The sequence below is a fragment of the Podarcis gaigeae genome (assembly GCF_964106915.1).
Source record: "Podarcis gaigeae genome assembly, chromosome: 12".
NCBI lineage: Eukaryota > Metazoa > Chordata > Lepidosauria > Squamata > Lacertidae > Podarcis > Podarcis gaigeae.
The window spans coordinates 33,676,478-33,692,197 of NC_139688.1; the positions used below are offsets into that span (position 1 = coordinate 33,676,478).

Below are 15,720 nucleotides of genomic sequence, written 5' to 3' on the forward strand. Positions count from 1 at the left end.
AGATGTTCGTTTGCTTTCTAAGCAATTAACTAAAGCTCAAAATCCTACAGCTCTCTTTGGCCGAAATGAGAGAGTATCTTGTTTCTTTCCAATGATGTGCTAATAGAACATGGGAAGCTGGGGTCAGAGCAGTGGCCCCTCTAGCCTATGCTCTCCAGCAGCTCTCCATGGTTTTGAACAGCACACCTTTCCAAGCCCTACCTGTAGATGCCAGGAACTAAAGCTGGGTTCTCCTTCATGCAAACCATGGGCTGTGCTACTGATCTGTGGCTGCTACCTACCCAGAAAGTGTATGAAGGAGCCGGGAATGGCATGTGCCTAAGGGTGGCTATTCAGCTCACCAAATAATGTCCAGGTTACAGAAGAAGGTTGCCTTTGCATTTAGTCATTTTAAATCCCCTTCCCCATATATCTCTAAACAATTTTACTCTGTGCTTTATCTTCCTTAGGTTCAGGGTGGACAATAGAAGCCAAAGGATGTTGGTGATGGTTATTATTATTTATTAATTTTATGTACTTCCCTTTATCTGATCATCACAGGGTGGTTTCTGGTATAAAAATACCAAATTACATAACATAATAACAAACGAAACAGTAACTCCCCCCTCCCCCATATTTTTAAAGGCTATAGATTGTTTAATTAGCCAAGGGCCTGAAAGAAGAGGAATGTTTTCACTCGACACCTAAAGATATGTAATGAAGGCACCAGGCAACCTCCCCGGAGAGAGCATTCAATAATAATAGTTGTTGTTGTTGTTGTTGTTGTTGTTGTTGTTGTTGTTATTATTTATATCCCGTCCATCTGTCTGGGTTTCCACTCTGGGTGGCTACCAACAAAATATTCAAAGCACAAGGTGGGGAGCCAGCACAGGAAAGGCCTTCTAGTGACTCAGCTACATTAGTAAAGAAAAAGTCTTTTATATGCATTATAACACTGTGACACAACAAGGCACTGTGGAGTTCTGTCTTTTGTCAATGTGATTTTCCACTTTGAGGTTTACAACGTGTTTTTCTGAAACACTTTTTTATGTGTCTGGATCCAGCCCAGGATAGTTATGATGAAGAGGGGAAACTATGTGAAACATCTGCTTTTCTCACTCCCTGTGTAGTGTCCAAAGGAAGAATTTTCCCTTCTTTCTCCCCTACCTCCATCCTAAGACATGTATGTGTTGCATGTGGAACTTCCACATGTCTTCAAAGGGGAGATATGGAAGCTACTGCTTTGCGTGCGCTCTGGATATGCACCATTTTGGGCTATTCTGATGTATGATAAGCTACAACATTTATTTATCTTAACATGTGTACCTCACTTTTCTGTGATCAGTCATAGAGCAAATCACTGTTCCCCAGCATCATTAATATTGCAGACTCAAGCTAGATTATGTCAAAAAAAGCAGTGCTTATATATAATGCTAAAAGCCATGGATTCATACTTATAGCTCTGACTACAATTATTACTAAAAGATGTAAGAAAATGCCTATAAAGGGACATGGCTTATAGGAAAAATCTGAAAGAAATATCATGTTTTTGAACTTGAAATTGCATGTGACTCATTTTTATACAGTTTGAGAGGGATGTTTTTTGTTTGTTTGTTTTTGTTTTTGTCCCTAAAGTTGCCAACAGGGACCTTTTAGAGTCAGTTTGTACTAGGTGAAGGTATTTTAGCTACTAGGCAACTGCAAATCCTGGATAAATTTTGAATATAATAATCATTCCTCGGAGGGGAACATAACTTCAGAGCTCATTTTCACAGTGATATAATAAGGACATAATTTTTCCTTGGGGATCAAGCAAGTTTGACGTAAATGTTTATTCCTACTCAGTTGTGTTGTGCATTGATTTTTTAATTCCTTGTTTATTAAGTGTAGCATTTCCTTTAATTTGAAATTTGGCTTAATCACAAATAATTGTATGTGTCACAGAAGGGTGCCAGGCTGTGAACAGTTTTGGTATCAGTGCTACTTGATGCCAGAATTAGTTGAAGGCACTTAGGCAGTGATGCTGGGGGTATACGAAGCACAAAAAATGCTGACCCTTTTGCTCTTCAAACTCTGTGATTTCTGCCCCCAACACAATTGTTAAAACCCGCGCTATCAAGCAAATTTCATTTCATCTTTTGTTTTCGGTTTTTGTGTGTGTAATTACATTCATTTTTTACCTTTGTTTTGCCATTGATTTCAAAGGAGCCCTATCCTGTCGTCTGTTGCCTGCAACTTCAGTGTTTTCCCTCCAAATGATGTGGGATTTGGAAACTTTGCACCCCTTCCTCAGGCAGACTGGACAAAGATGAATGTGAAAAATTAACACCAATGACTCTCCCCACAATTTTTCACAATCGCTTTTATTTTTACATTTAGTTTTAAGTTAAAATAAACAATGGCACATTCATTTCCTCTTTCATTTGCTTTTAAAAGAAATTTACACTGGTGAGTCTTCCCTAACAGCAAGCATTGCCTCCTTTGCCAGGAATTAGAGGATGTAGCAGTTTCCTGTACTTCAAAACAGTAATATTAATAAACTCCATGTCAATTAAAAAGTAACTATTTTTGTATGTACCTCACTCTTTCTATCCTAGCCAACACGTCCCCACAATCACATGGCCAAGAAAGGGGTATTTATTTTTGTTGTTATTATTATTATTATTTGGCCCTAGATTGTTTTCTGCAGCACAAAAGCTTTGAAGTTGCAATTTAAACTGCTGTGGCTGGGAAAGTATGACTGCTCTGATAACACATTTCCTAAAAATGTTGGTTCTAAACACTATAAAAGGCAGAATACCTGGCTAGAGAAATCAGCCCATTCCTATGCAATGCATTTTCAAACGCTCTATATTTTTATCAGTCATTCCAGTTCATATTACCTAGCTTTGCCCACCTTTTAAAATCTAGACAGTATAATAAAAGAAAGAATTTCATTGTTGTTGTTGGTAGCAGACTTCCTAGATTTGTGTTCAGCTCAGGGATTTGCTGTCTGCACTGGCTTCCAGTTTGCAGAATTATGGCCCCCCAGAGCTTTTAAGGTTGTGCCATTTAGAAGAGCCTTACAAGGTGTTCTTCCACAAAGGGTTTAGCTAGAGTGAAACACTTCAGATATGTATATTTATAACGGGACAGTTTTATGAGAGGCATGGCATCATACATGTCTCCTGAAACAGGGATGCTTATTTCCACTCAGCAGCTGTCCCGTGCTAAGCTCTAGTGCTTGCAAATAAAGTAAGCTTTTAATAAAAAAGTAAAGTAACACAAAAAAGAAAATAAAGGGTTGTAAAACAAAAACTAAACAAAAACCCTGAAAAAAAGATTTTATTTATTGCATGCATATACTGCCCATCTATCAAAGTCTGAAGATTAGCAGTGCTCTTCTGTCAGCAGGAGGTGAGTCTTTTCCAAATAAAATGGTAAGAATTGTTAAGGGAGGACAGAGCAATGTATCAGCACAACATTTGTCATTTTTGAATGAACAGAGTATTCTGCCTCCAAGTGGCCAAAAATAATGTCCCAGAAATATTTACAGCCAGGAGAAGATAGTGCCATGGATCCATTGTGCCCCTCGAATTCGGATACCAGAGGTATATTGCTCCTTAAACATAGACACTACTATCAGTTCATTATGTCAATGTGTGGCCAACAAGCTGGATCCTACTTGATTTTTTTTGAATCTCAGCTGTGTTTCAAAGTCATACCTTGTGTTTGCAAATGCAAAATTGACAATACGATGGCAAAACTGTTCAATATATGTTGTACACGTAGTTGCAATAATGTCCACATTCAGGGTACCTACAAAAGTGTTGGCATGCAGAAGGCCGGGAGGCCAGCTGGCAAGCCCCAGCTGGGCCGTTTCCTTCCAGCTGTCCCGCTGTGAAGACCATCGGCCTCTGCTCCGACATAAATCAGCGACCCGGGCTTCAGAGCCAGGGCATACTATCAGCAGAGCGAATTGCACACACAGAATAGGCGTGAGGCTTGTGGAAGCATACTACAACTACAGATTTATTAATCATAAATCAGGACAAAGAAACATGTCATCTCTCTCTCTCTCTCTCTCTCTCTCTCTCTCTCTCTCCTTAGAGAGAACGGAAAAAGCAAAAGCTATACACACAGCGGAAGTTCCCAGCAAGCTATGCTGGAATGTAAACAGACATGTGACATGCAACAGTTCCACACATCTGCTCCTTAAGGTGGAATAGAAATCTCAACAAAGTTGTCAGAGCTATAAGTATGAATCCATGGCTTTAGGCTTTCTGTACCTTATCCATTAAAGTGAACGATGAAAAGGAAACCACAATGAGATTGCATGAGTAGAAGGAAGTTAAAACAACTAGCACTTCCTCTCTCCTGTGCACCCCCTAAACCCTCTCTACAGGATTGGGGCTCATGAACTACAGTGCACTGCAGGAGTGGGAATTTGCACCAAAGCAGGTGGAGACATCTCATGCAAGGTGTCTCTGCTAGACATTGGAGGGTTTCCCCTTCCTCCATCATCCCCCCACAGGCTGTCCTGGAAGACACCCTGATTCTCCACAGAGGTTATGGGGGGACACAGGGACTGAAAGGGAAGGAAAGAAATAACCAATAGATGCTATTTAAATCAGGTTTAGTTTACTGCTGAGTACCACAATAACAAAGCCCTTAGAGGTGTAGTTTGCATAGATCTGGGACAGGAGGTTTCATTCGCTAAAATAATCATGAACAGTGCCATATCTTCTCAGGAGCAAGGAAATGACAGGCTGCATGCCGTCTCAGTCCCACTCACTTGAGAGTAAGCCCCACTGAATTCAATAGGACTTACTTCTGAGTAGACACAGTTAGAATTTCACTGTTAAACATGAGTGCGTTCTGTCGGATCGTGCCCCTTGATGTTTACCATGCCTGCCTTTAAAATTTTGTGCATAGACAAATATTAGCAAAGCAAAACGTGAACCAACGATGTTCATTCGTGAGTGTTTGCTAGTAATAAAAGAAGCTATTCTACACTGCTAATACATTGGTTTTGCTGAAAAGTTCCATGAGCAATGAATTCCTGCCGTGACACTATTACAATAAAATTTGCCTTCAGAGGCTTCATTAGCACTTGAAGCAGCAATAAGCTGTGCACCAGCTCTGCATAATAGACCTCTTTATTGTGGTAGATTTAGAAGGAAACTAACAATTACCTTGTCAGCTCTTGTCTCCAGGTGGCACAATAAAACACTTGGATCTTGTAGCTTTACTATTCAGGGATATTTATTTATAACCCCTTTCACAAAAGAATTAATATTTATTTCTATCCTCACATATAAATATATTTTCAGCCAGTCTAACTTGCCCTGTGGAATGAGTTTTATTGCAGTTTTGAAACTAGCTTATAGTTGGGCTATATATATATTCCTATGAGTTACATAGAAGCAATCTGCATTTTCAGAATACAAGTCCTGCTACAGAGAATGATGGGAAATAGAGAAATAAAAATGCTGGGATTGGGCGTGGGGCAATGAGCAGCAGTGGCCTATTAATTTCCTACTATACGACCCCCTGTGCAAGCACAGCAGCAAATTTGTGCCCAGTATTCCCAGTTCTAGAGGACTATCTGTAGTGTCCAGCTTTTATCACAGGTGAAGGAGGGCAGTGAAGTTGTGTCAAAGTGTGGATTTAAGTAAGATGGAACAAAGCATTCCAGGAGCATAGGAGACCCCTTAAAATGTGTTCTGCATTTTATAGCTTATGCCAGGTAGGACAATCACTGACTCAGAGGTTGCTCACCTTTGGGGGCCAATGGGCAGATTTGGAATGTTGAGAAAGTATTGTGGGCACAGAAAGGGGCAAGGCCGAACAAAATAGCTTCAGGGTGTGTTTGTTCAATAGCACAAAATGGCCGCCACATATTAAAGAGCAGAAAGAGAGACAGGAACACAAAATGGCGCAGGTATGCCCCTCATCAGTCATGTCACTGGAAAGAAAGGGACCTATATCAGCCACCACCCTGTTCATTCACAAGAGAAGTGATAAAGACTTTAGGACCAGGTTCAGACAATTTAAAGAAACACCTTCATCTGTATGAGCCTGCCCCCAAACCTTCCTTTTGCAGTCCTGCTTTGGGCCCTTTCACCATCAGATATGGGGTAGGTAGATAGCTGAAACACAGCCTTTTCAGGTGTGGTGTCCCAAGATCTGGAAGTGACTCTCAGGCTTCCCTGCCTGGCTGCATCATGGCTCACTTTCGGTGGTGCAGCAAATGCAGTTTTATTTTTGGGAGTTTTGGGGAGCCCCCACCCCACAAAAGTCCTCCCTTCTGTTGTGAGGTTGTCATGCTACAGCCCATTTTTGTAAATAGATCATTATCCAATTTTCAAAACTGCAAGTGCCAACATTTGGACTTACTGATGTTCCCCCTCTAGCCATCATATTTTACAGTGTATGATCAGTTGTGGCAAAAAACTCTTTACTCCCTTCCCAGGTAGCTAAAGTTGTAGAGTTCAAGTTTCAGTCTGCAGTGGGCTTTCTATAACCTTGGAACCTTGGCATTTTCTTTAAATCAGACGAGGAGGAAATTGCAGCACTATTTATCACATGTGGAAAGGAAAACATTTGGAGAGATTCCTGAGATGCGATGTAATGCTTCTTGCCAGCGTTCTTCTCCACATCCTGAGCAGCATGCTTGTAGAGCTCAGCACGGGAGTAGCTGGAGCTGAAAGCAATAATATGCTAGGTGTTGCGTGCATACTTCTTCCATGATGCCACAGTGCTCATCTTTTTATATAACCTACCAGTTTCTTGATTGTTTTTTTTTTCCTTCTTCAGTGAACTGGCTTGGCCACAGTGCGCCTATAAGCATTAACCACTGCATATCCAGCTGGCTTCATGGGCCTCACACGTTTATTGTTGTTGCGTTAGCTATAAATGCAGGGTGAGCTGTAGGACCCAGGCTGTTAAATTCTGGGCAAAGACTGATTCAGTTCAGAGTTGTTATGTTTTCTTGTTGCTGGAGCGTGTGGGAAATGGCAAACTCTTTTGTTGGTCCATAAAGAGCATTACTCCAATCAATGAGAGAAGTAAGCACAAAATCATGAATAAGCAAGGAGAAAACAGTTCCCAGAAACTTGACCACAACTCTAAAAAGCCCAGAGAAATTGACTGTGTCTCATCTGAGCTAGGAAGGAAGCATACAATATGGCCAAGCAATGGAGGAGCCAAGAGGCCTCTCAGATGGCACCCTGATCTGTTATTTCACACAGTGGGGTGGGAGGCCCAAGGAAGAAGCAACGTTTGCTATTTGTTTACAGTTTGGTGGAGCATAAGAAGGGTCCTGCTGGATCAGGCCCGTGGCCCATCTAGCCCAACATCCCGTTCTCACAATGACCAACCAGAGGCCTTGTGGGAAACTAGCAAGCAGGACAGTAATATTTTCCTTCTGCAATATTCAGAAGCTTACTGCATCCAGCTGTGGAGGCAAGAACAACCGTGTCTGAGTTGCCATACTAACCTGAGTAACTAACTAACCATGCTCCAGTTAGTTAGTTAGTTAGTTAGTTCAGGGATGAGGAAACTGAAGCGCTTTCCATGTTGCCGGACTCCAACTCCCCATCATCCTTGACCATTGGCCACACAGAGGCTCATGAGAGTTGAAGTCCCAACGAAATCTGGAAGGCCACAGCTCTTCCACATCCTTGACCTAGCATGTAAATTGTTCAATGGGACTAATCTTGAGGAGAAGGAGAAGCAATTTCTTTGTTCAAAGCCACCTCAACCTAATTGTCACTGCTAGGAAATCAGCCTGCTAGGAAAAGCAGGATTCCATAACCAGAGGGAGTATAGCTGCATTGTATTGTATGACGGCCATCTTCAAATATCACATGGAAGATGGAGCAAGCTTGTTTTCTCCTGCTCTGGAGTGCACAACCCAAACCAATGGATGCAAGTTACAAAAAAGGAGATTCCAGCTAAACGTCAGGAAGAACTTTCTAACAGTAAGAGCTCTCTGATGGTGGGACAGGCTCCCATGAGAGAGAGTTTGGATAGCCGTCTGTCATAGATGCTTTAGTTGAGATTCCTGCATTGCAGAGGGTTGGACTAGATGACCCTCAGTTCCAACTCTACAATTCTATGATCGCTGCTCTTACAAGGGATTGGCATATTTTTGGTTTATTTTTTATTTATTGAATTTATATACCGCCCTGTATCCGGAGGTCTCAGGGCAGTTTCTTTCAGTTTCTCATTTTTTCTCAATCCTAAATTCAGTTTTCCATATTTCCACAACAATTTCTGTGTTGTTGTTGTTTAAAAAAACAACCCTCGTGCAAATATGGCTACATGTCTCTGAATTAACACATACTGGTATGCAGTTTTGACTACATATATGTATTTTTGCAAACAATGGTTTTCTGTATGTTAATTTCACAAATACATACCTATTGTGCACATTTTCATCTACTATATGCATTTCTGTACATGTTGGTTGGTTGAAGAACTGCATCACAAAATTCAGAGAAGTGCAGATTTCAAAGGATATCCAGTATGTGGTGGAGCTGCAGCACTCACCAGACCTCCCTCTGCCTACATTTCTGCTGCATCATGGGACAGAGAGGGGGAGTGGTGCGAATGTGCCAAGAGGAGTGCCAGTTTGGCTCCACTGTCATGTTTGCAGTGTGCTGACCTCACCACTGCATTTCCCGCCTCTTTTTCTGTACCAGCATGTAGCAATGATGCTGCTGAAAGGAGGTCAGGTGAGCGGTACAATCCCACCACGCCACGGCTAATGGGGACAGCTATTCCTTGGTTTGTGCGTTGATACAAAAAACTATAAATAAGGTAGCTTCTCTTGCAAAGAGGGTTCAAAGATGGATATGTCCTCTGGGACCTTTCCTGCCCCCACACTGCTGTCAAACTCGTTGTGTGCATTCCTGCACTTCACCTGTTAGGGGAAAAAAGTGCAAGGTAGCTTTGCTCACCACTCCAACTCTGTACTGTTCTATTATTTTTGCACCATGTTATTTTCCCTTGCAGAGCAAATGAATCATGTAAACTAGCCACAAATTCCCCAAAGATAAAAATACCTTGAAGTATTTCAGTGTGAAAAGGGGAGGTAATAACAGCAGGTTAGTAATTATCCTAGCAGGTCAAATGATGCAGAAAATCTCACACGCTCAAATATCCTTAGGAGACACAGCTAGTCTCAGAGCTGTTTAAGACTGTCTTTCCCCCACACCTCTCTCCCCAATCCTCTAATTCAGGTTTGATTACTCTAGTCTGCCATGCCAAGGTTATTGAATGATTTGTAATTTCAGTTGCTTACATGTCTTATATTTCTTATACAGAGCAGGCTACAATTTAGGCTCAGTTTATCCTTAAAATAACTCCATGATAAGCTGAAAGGTGAGATGAATTGCCTAAAGCTACCCAATAAGCTTCATGGATGAGCGGAGGTTTGAAAGTTACTTGAAAGTCAAAGTCTGGTGAAAAATAATCTTACAGAAATCAGTGTTGAGACCATATGTTATGTTCATGAGTAAGCATGTATAAAATGTTACTGAAAACTTTTCAGTATCAGATACACAGTTTGCTAGCTTATCAAGTATGCAACAAATCTGGAAAACAAATCATGAGGCCAATAATTTTTTTAGAGGATAGTCACCCAGTTCTATGCTCTAGAATTTGTGGTTCGATTTACCATTCAGTTCCCACCTGCAGGCATGTATACCTCATTTGGAGCAGGTCGCTGCTACCTGACTGTGCCTTGAAAAGGATGAGAGCTGAGTAAAGCTGAGAGATTGGTAGCAACTTGAGCTGCCATCTGAAGGCTCACACCCCAAGATGCCAGACCTGCCCCATTTTTCTGGTTCTTGGGAAGGGTTTGTTAGCTTGCTAATAGTTTAAAGTTGGCTGCCAAAGGACAGTAGCATCTAACATGGGGTACAACAATGTTTTTAGGCCCATGGACACAACCTAAATTTGTGAGCAAGTGCTATGGGCATCACACCTTCCATAGACTTCTTTCCCCCTCTCCCCCATCCCACAGATCAGCCCTCGCCACAGAGAGTGACACACAGAGAACCCACACATAAACATTTTCTTTTCCAGGAGTTCTGGGATCCAGTAGAATTAATCCGAGGCTTGAAAATGACATAGAGCTGAAATAAGTGGGAAAGAGTGTCACTTTTCCAGCTTCCTTCCTCAGGTCTATGTACTTTTCAAGGGAGAAAACGGTAAGTACCCTCACTACTTACAGATCCTCCAAAAGCGTCCCTATTTTCATCGGAGACGTCCCTATTTTCATCGGAGAAATGTTGGAGGGTATGCACTTATGGCCTAGGGACTTAAAGACCCAGTGAGCACCAGGGAAAGACCTCAAGAGTGCTCTTGCACTCATGGGCACCACATTAATGACATTTGGCAGTTAGAGGGTAACAGAGTAGCATAACCTGGTTTTGGAAGTAACAATGAATTTTGAAACAGTGCTGCCTCTATTTTGAGTTGATTGTTAGTTACCTGAACCTTTTGTCATGGTGGGAGACAGCAATTAAGGAAAACAAATAAAGCTAGCTTTCCCTTTGCTAGTTTACCTTCATTTCCTGCAAATCCAAATGCACAGCCCATTGAGAAGATCTTCTGAATAGATTCCACTTATATTAATGGGTGCAGCACAAAGACACTCCTAGATTTTCATTTCTGTCAGTGGGGGATATAGATAAGCTCCTGCTGAATTGTTCCTGCTATGGATAGCCATGCTCTGTAATTTTCCTGTGTTCCACATTAGAATATAGAGATTAGGTGCCACTCACACCCAGTGAGAGGACACAGTGACATTTTAGATTGTCTTGACGTCACTAGAAAGAGTGATCCATACAGTTTGGTCACTTTGCTTTGCTTCATATTGATTTGTGAGCAACCACGCATGAGAAGAAACTAGTAAACAAGAGAGCTTTATTTATTCAAGTCTGCCCCACTAATTTTTGTTAAATAATCGTGATTTCAAGCAATATTTAAAAAGGGTTGGTTTAAGAAGCATTTGTGGAGAGTGATTACAAGTCTCTCACGTTTTGACCAGGTATTCTTTTCTACATTATTTGCAACACATTGTAGGATTGAAAAACCCACAAGTGAAAAACCCACCCATGTACTAACTGATATCAATAACTATGGATTTTGTTAAATCAGGCACCTGCCATGTAAGCAGGGCTACAGTCCCCTATATTGTGCTTAGGATAGCTGCCTTCATGCAGCTACAATTTCCCCTGGTCTTTCAGCCCTAGTCCTCTTCCTCTACTGTCCATTCAGCAGTGGCGCTGGGTTTTGCTCCTGTTTTCACCCATAATTACTTCACTCTTGATTCTCTCTCACTCTCTCTTTGATATTATTATTGTTCTTATTATTGCTTGTAATTTGTTTGGAAGAAACAAATTATGAAAACTGATTTGCACATAATGCTATGCCGACACGGTAGTTTGTTCTTTCCCACCATGGGAAAGGGGAGAAGCAGAGCAGACATGATTTGACCAGCATGCACATGCTGCCCATTTGTAGTAAACCATGGTTTGCTTCCGTTCTGTGCATACAAGGCCATTATCTCATTACATCCAATATATGGAAAGCTACATGGTGAATTTATTTGACTTTCATTGGCTGGCTCCTTTGCTAAGTGAGGCCCCATTGGCCCTCTACGTGTAAAGCATTATTGTGCCACTATAAACAGTCATAGCTTCCCTCCTCCCCCCCCCCCAAGCATCCTGGGAGCTGTAGTTTGCTAAGGGTGCTGAAAATTGCTTAGCAGACTCCAATTTCCCTCACAGAGCTGCAATTCCTGCAGTGGCTTGATCAATCCCTCTCCCTAAGGAATGATGACTGTTCAAAGTGGTACGATACTGCTTTAAATGTGTAGTGCAGATGAGGCCTGAGTCTACGATAGGAATGGGAGATTCTCCAGATGATATTGCAATTAGCTCTCATTCACTCCAACCAGGAGGCCTGGTGGTCAGGGAATTGTAGCCCAACAACATATGGAGAAACCATCCATCGTGGACTGAGTTTGGGAACTGTTGCCTGGCAACTGGCAACTGGCATCAAAGGGAAGTCTGCTTCCATCATGGCTGAGGAGGATCCAAGAGCTCACCCCACTCCTTGGCCTCAGAGGAGTCTTTTGTGAGAGATGCTGTCTGGTATGCTGTCACAAAGAACAAAGACAAGAGCCTGAATAATCCTGGTTCCGTATAGACATCCTGTGTGATTTTTTTTTTTTTTTTTTTTTTGGTTGTCATTCCTTTCCCAGAATTGAGTAGGGTTTTGTTTTGAGGACCTTGCGTAAGCTACTTTGAGAAGCTCTTGGAGCTATAAAGCAGGAAAGAAATACTCCAGATAAATGAATAAAGTACTGAATGATACCTTTGTGACCATTCTTGAGTGTGTATACAGCAAACTGGAATACAATTGTTTGACATGAGGAAAGGGCTGTGGAGAGCAAGAGATACGGGAACCGTGGCTTTCCTCTCTATGCTCAGTTGGCACCACTGAATGCAGGCTGGACTGCACCCAGCTTTATCCAAATGTGTAGGCAGGTGCACAAAAAATGTAAGCAGGGAACCAGCTCCTTTCTAAGTATAAGTAGATGCCAAAGCAAAAAGCATATTGTCACACACATATCATTCAGAATGAAGGCAATGAGACTTGGAGTGATGCACGTGACAACAACACACTTGCTTTTGTTATCTGCTGCTTCACATTTGCTTAGAGATGGTCTGGTATCCCCACTTGGCTTCTGTGCCTCTCCCTGCAGTGTAAACCATGAGTAGCTCTGAAAGACAGAATGAGGCGTGCCAGTGTGTATACCTTTAAACATTGCTATGCGACTCTGGAAGCAGCTATTTTAAGACAACACTTTCTTTTATATTTAGAGCGCTCTGCAGTATAAATTGTTTAGCACTTCCCTCCTCTCAGATGGAGGGTATTGTAGCTTGCAGTGCTTACCACGCTGTGCTGCAGCTGAAAACTGACATTAACGGGAACAATCTATTCAGAAATCAAAGTACAATTCCTTGTTGGATCTGCTTTCCCTTCCCTGGGGAGTGGGGCGCGGCAGGGAGGGTGGGTGCGATGGCTTTCAGCTGGCTTATTGTCTTTATTTTTTCGCTTCTTTCTTTGTTGCCAGTTGCCTGTACATCCTGCAACTGAGCGGCGAGATAGTAAGGCTCCAGCCAACTCTCTGCAACACAGCCAGAGAGGCAGGCAACAAAAATAGGTTTGCTACGCGTGGGAGAAGCAGAAGCTACATTATGAGCAGAAGCTTCCATGGTATTATTTTAGACCCAGCACGGACCTGTTCCCCTTTTGCTCTCTTGTCAAAAGATGACACATTTGATGCGAGGGCATCAAAAATACAATCGAAACGCAGGTCTCTCTCCATCACACAGAAACACGCAGGGAGGCACAGTAACATAAACACATAATACAGACAGAGGCAGGTTTGGCATTAGGACAAGGTAATCGCTTTGGAGGGGATCGCGCTGGAGACCTGCAGCTTTTTTGCTTTTTTTAAAGACAGGGACTGGCCAGCTGGGTGAGCTGAGGTATTTTTAAATGCATTCATGCAGGCTCCAATCATCTGGCCATGCTTGACCTATTTTTGGCTCAGGCCAGCTATTGTTCTATTTCTGTTGCCTGTGGGCCAGGCTGTTGTTGATCCGTATGCAAATGAGCTCTCACAAGCTCCGGCCAACTTTGCACAGAGAGAGAGAGACAGAGAGGCAGGCAGGCAGGCAGGCAATCAAAGAGGAGGAGGAGGAGGAGGAGGAAGAGGACCCAGAGACAGAATCACTTGCCAGGGTTGGGAGTAATTGAAACTTAAACCCCTAGGGAGTCAAGTCCCTAGAAACTGTGCTTGCTTGTTTTTGTTTTTAAGTGGTTTTATTTCTCTCACTCGACTCCCAAGAATAACCTGAGGGAGAAATATATCCCTCCTCCACCTGCTCTTGGCTTCCAGAGCACAGCTAACACAACTAGAGAGGTGCATAATAATCAACAGTTTTATTTTCTTTTTTTAAAATAATAATAATACCTGTGTATCATTGTGCCTTAAGCTTCTGCGGCAGAGTAAATGGTTTTTAAACTGGATTGCTGTCATAGTTGATGCTTAAGAAAACCCTGTGTATAGAAATATTTCATTTATACATATACATATGCACATGTTGGTAATTTAGTGCCATTTAGTATTGTTTTTGGTTCGTTTCTTTTATTAAAAACCCCCACTCATCCTGGGGAGGAGGAAGCAGGAGCAGAAGGGGTCGTTTCCAACGCCTCTGAACGGTTGATGATGAATCTTTCATGTAACAGAAGTGCAGTCTGATTGGAATATGCTGCAGACAATTTACGAGAGTGAATCGTGTTTTTCCTCAGATGGAGTTTCGGGACGTGACCAGCTCTTGGCTCAGCAAAGAATGCACAGCATGATCAGCTCAGGTAAGAAGCTCTTTGCTGACTCAGCTTCTCGATCTGATAGATAGTTGCATATGTGTGTGTGACAGTGTGTGTCTCCATATATAATATATGTATGCATGTATTATATACCCACATACACAGAACCTGTCAAGAATTTGTTGCTGAGTTCTGCATCTGCATCTTTTGTTTATATCCAGCTTTTTGTTCAGCTAAGATCTCTGCCACTGTATTACTTCTGAGATATTCCTCTGTTGCTGTTTTGTGGCTTGTGTTTTCTTGCCCCTCTGGGAATGCTAGTTTCCAAGCAAAAGAAAGTAATTTTCTTTTCTTTTGCATTTTCCTGTCTTGCTTACAGTGGGCTTGAGGGGTGGTTGTATTATGAAGCATTTTTGTTTGGAAGTAAGCCTTCACTCCTGACCACAGTAAGATAGCCATCTGAACCAGTGAGGCTTAGGGTTGTGGTAGCTGTTTGCAATCCTAAAAATTGATTTCCTGTACAGGCTCAGACCTCTATTGCAGTTGCTAGGGCTACTCAGGTTTTCTCAGCATTTCTTTTTTTTTGGGGGGGGGGGAGTGGAATTTACCAGTGGACAACAGCTAAGAAGTGGAAGATGTAACTCATCCTATCTGGTGCAAATAGGCTTAAAGCTGTCTTCTGTAATATTATCTCTGAAAATCACAGACACTGAAAGATTTCTGCTAGCATGCTTTTCTGATTCCCTAGTGGTGCCTTGTAAGCTTAGTTATAAAGTGCATCTGTTTGTACCAGATTTGTAGTTCCTTTCCATGGTTTGAAACATATTTGGGAACACTGAAGTGAAAGTTAGATGCGATGACTCGCTGAAAGTATCTAGCGAACAGGTGTTTTAAAGATGCAGTTACCAAATTGTTGAAACTACCCCCCCCCTCTTCAGGTATAGAAGCTCTCCAGGCTTCTGTAACCACCTGTTTGCAATGCATGGTATGTGAAAATCACAGAAGCTGATGAGGCCATAGGAAAAGTATTATTGTTTTTGGACACACATTTTAATAAATTGAGAAATACATAAATGCTCCCGATTACAAGACACAGTACTTGCTTGACACTGTGTGGTGCTACAGTGGTACAGTACTGATTCACAAAGAAGTTTTTCATTTTCATGCCATAACCCCTTTCATTCATTTTAAATTGTGTAAGGCTTGCTCATCTGAAATGTCTGATCAGTTGCATAATCTTTTTCAAGCCTTCAAGTGGCTGCAACCATAATTAATGGAGAGGAAACAAATGTTTGGGTGACAGCCTGCCCATTACAATGTCCATACTCCCAGGGCACCTGTTGA

The 15,720-nt window shown here is 42.0% G+C and overlaps 1 protein-coding gene across 5 annotated transcripts in view; it reads left to right on the top strand.

Moving 5' to 3' along the window:
* The window catches only part of HDAC9 (histone deacetylase 9), a 469,199-nt gene that overhangs the window by 180,178 nt on the left and 273,301 nt on the right, over nt 1–15,720 (top strand). For 4 of the 5 annotated variants that reach the window (XM_083705231.1, XM_083705235.1, XM_083705232.1 and 1 more), the window contains one exon: nt 14,359–14,421. In XM_083705231.1, coding sequence (XP_083561357.1) covers nt 14,359–14,421 — 63 coding nt within the window. Of the gene's footprint in view, nt 1–13,713; nt 13,970–14,358; nt 14,422–15,720 lie in introns of those variants that run through there. The other variant, XM_083705233.1, reaches the window with a different exon arrangement.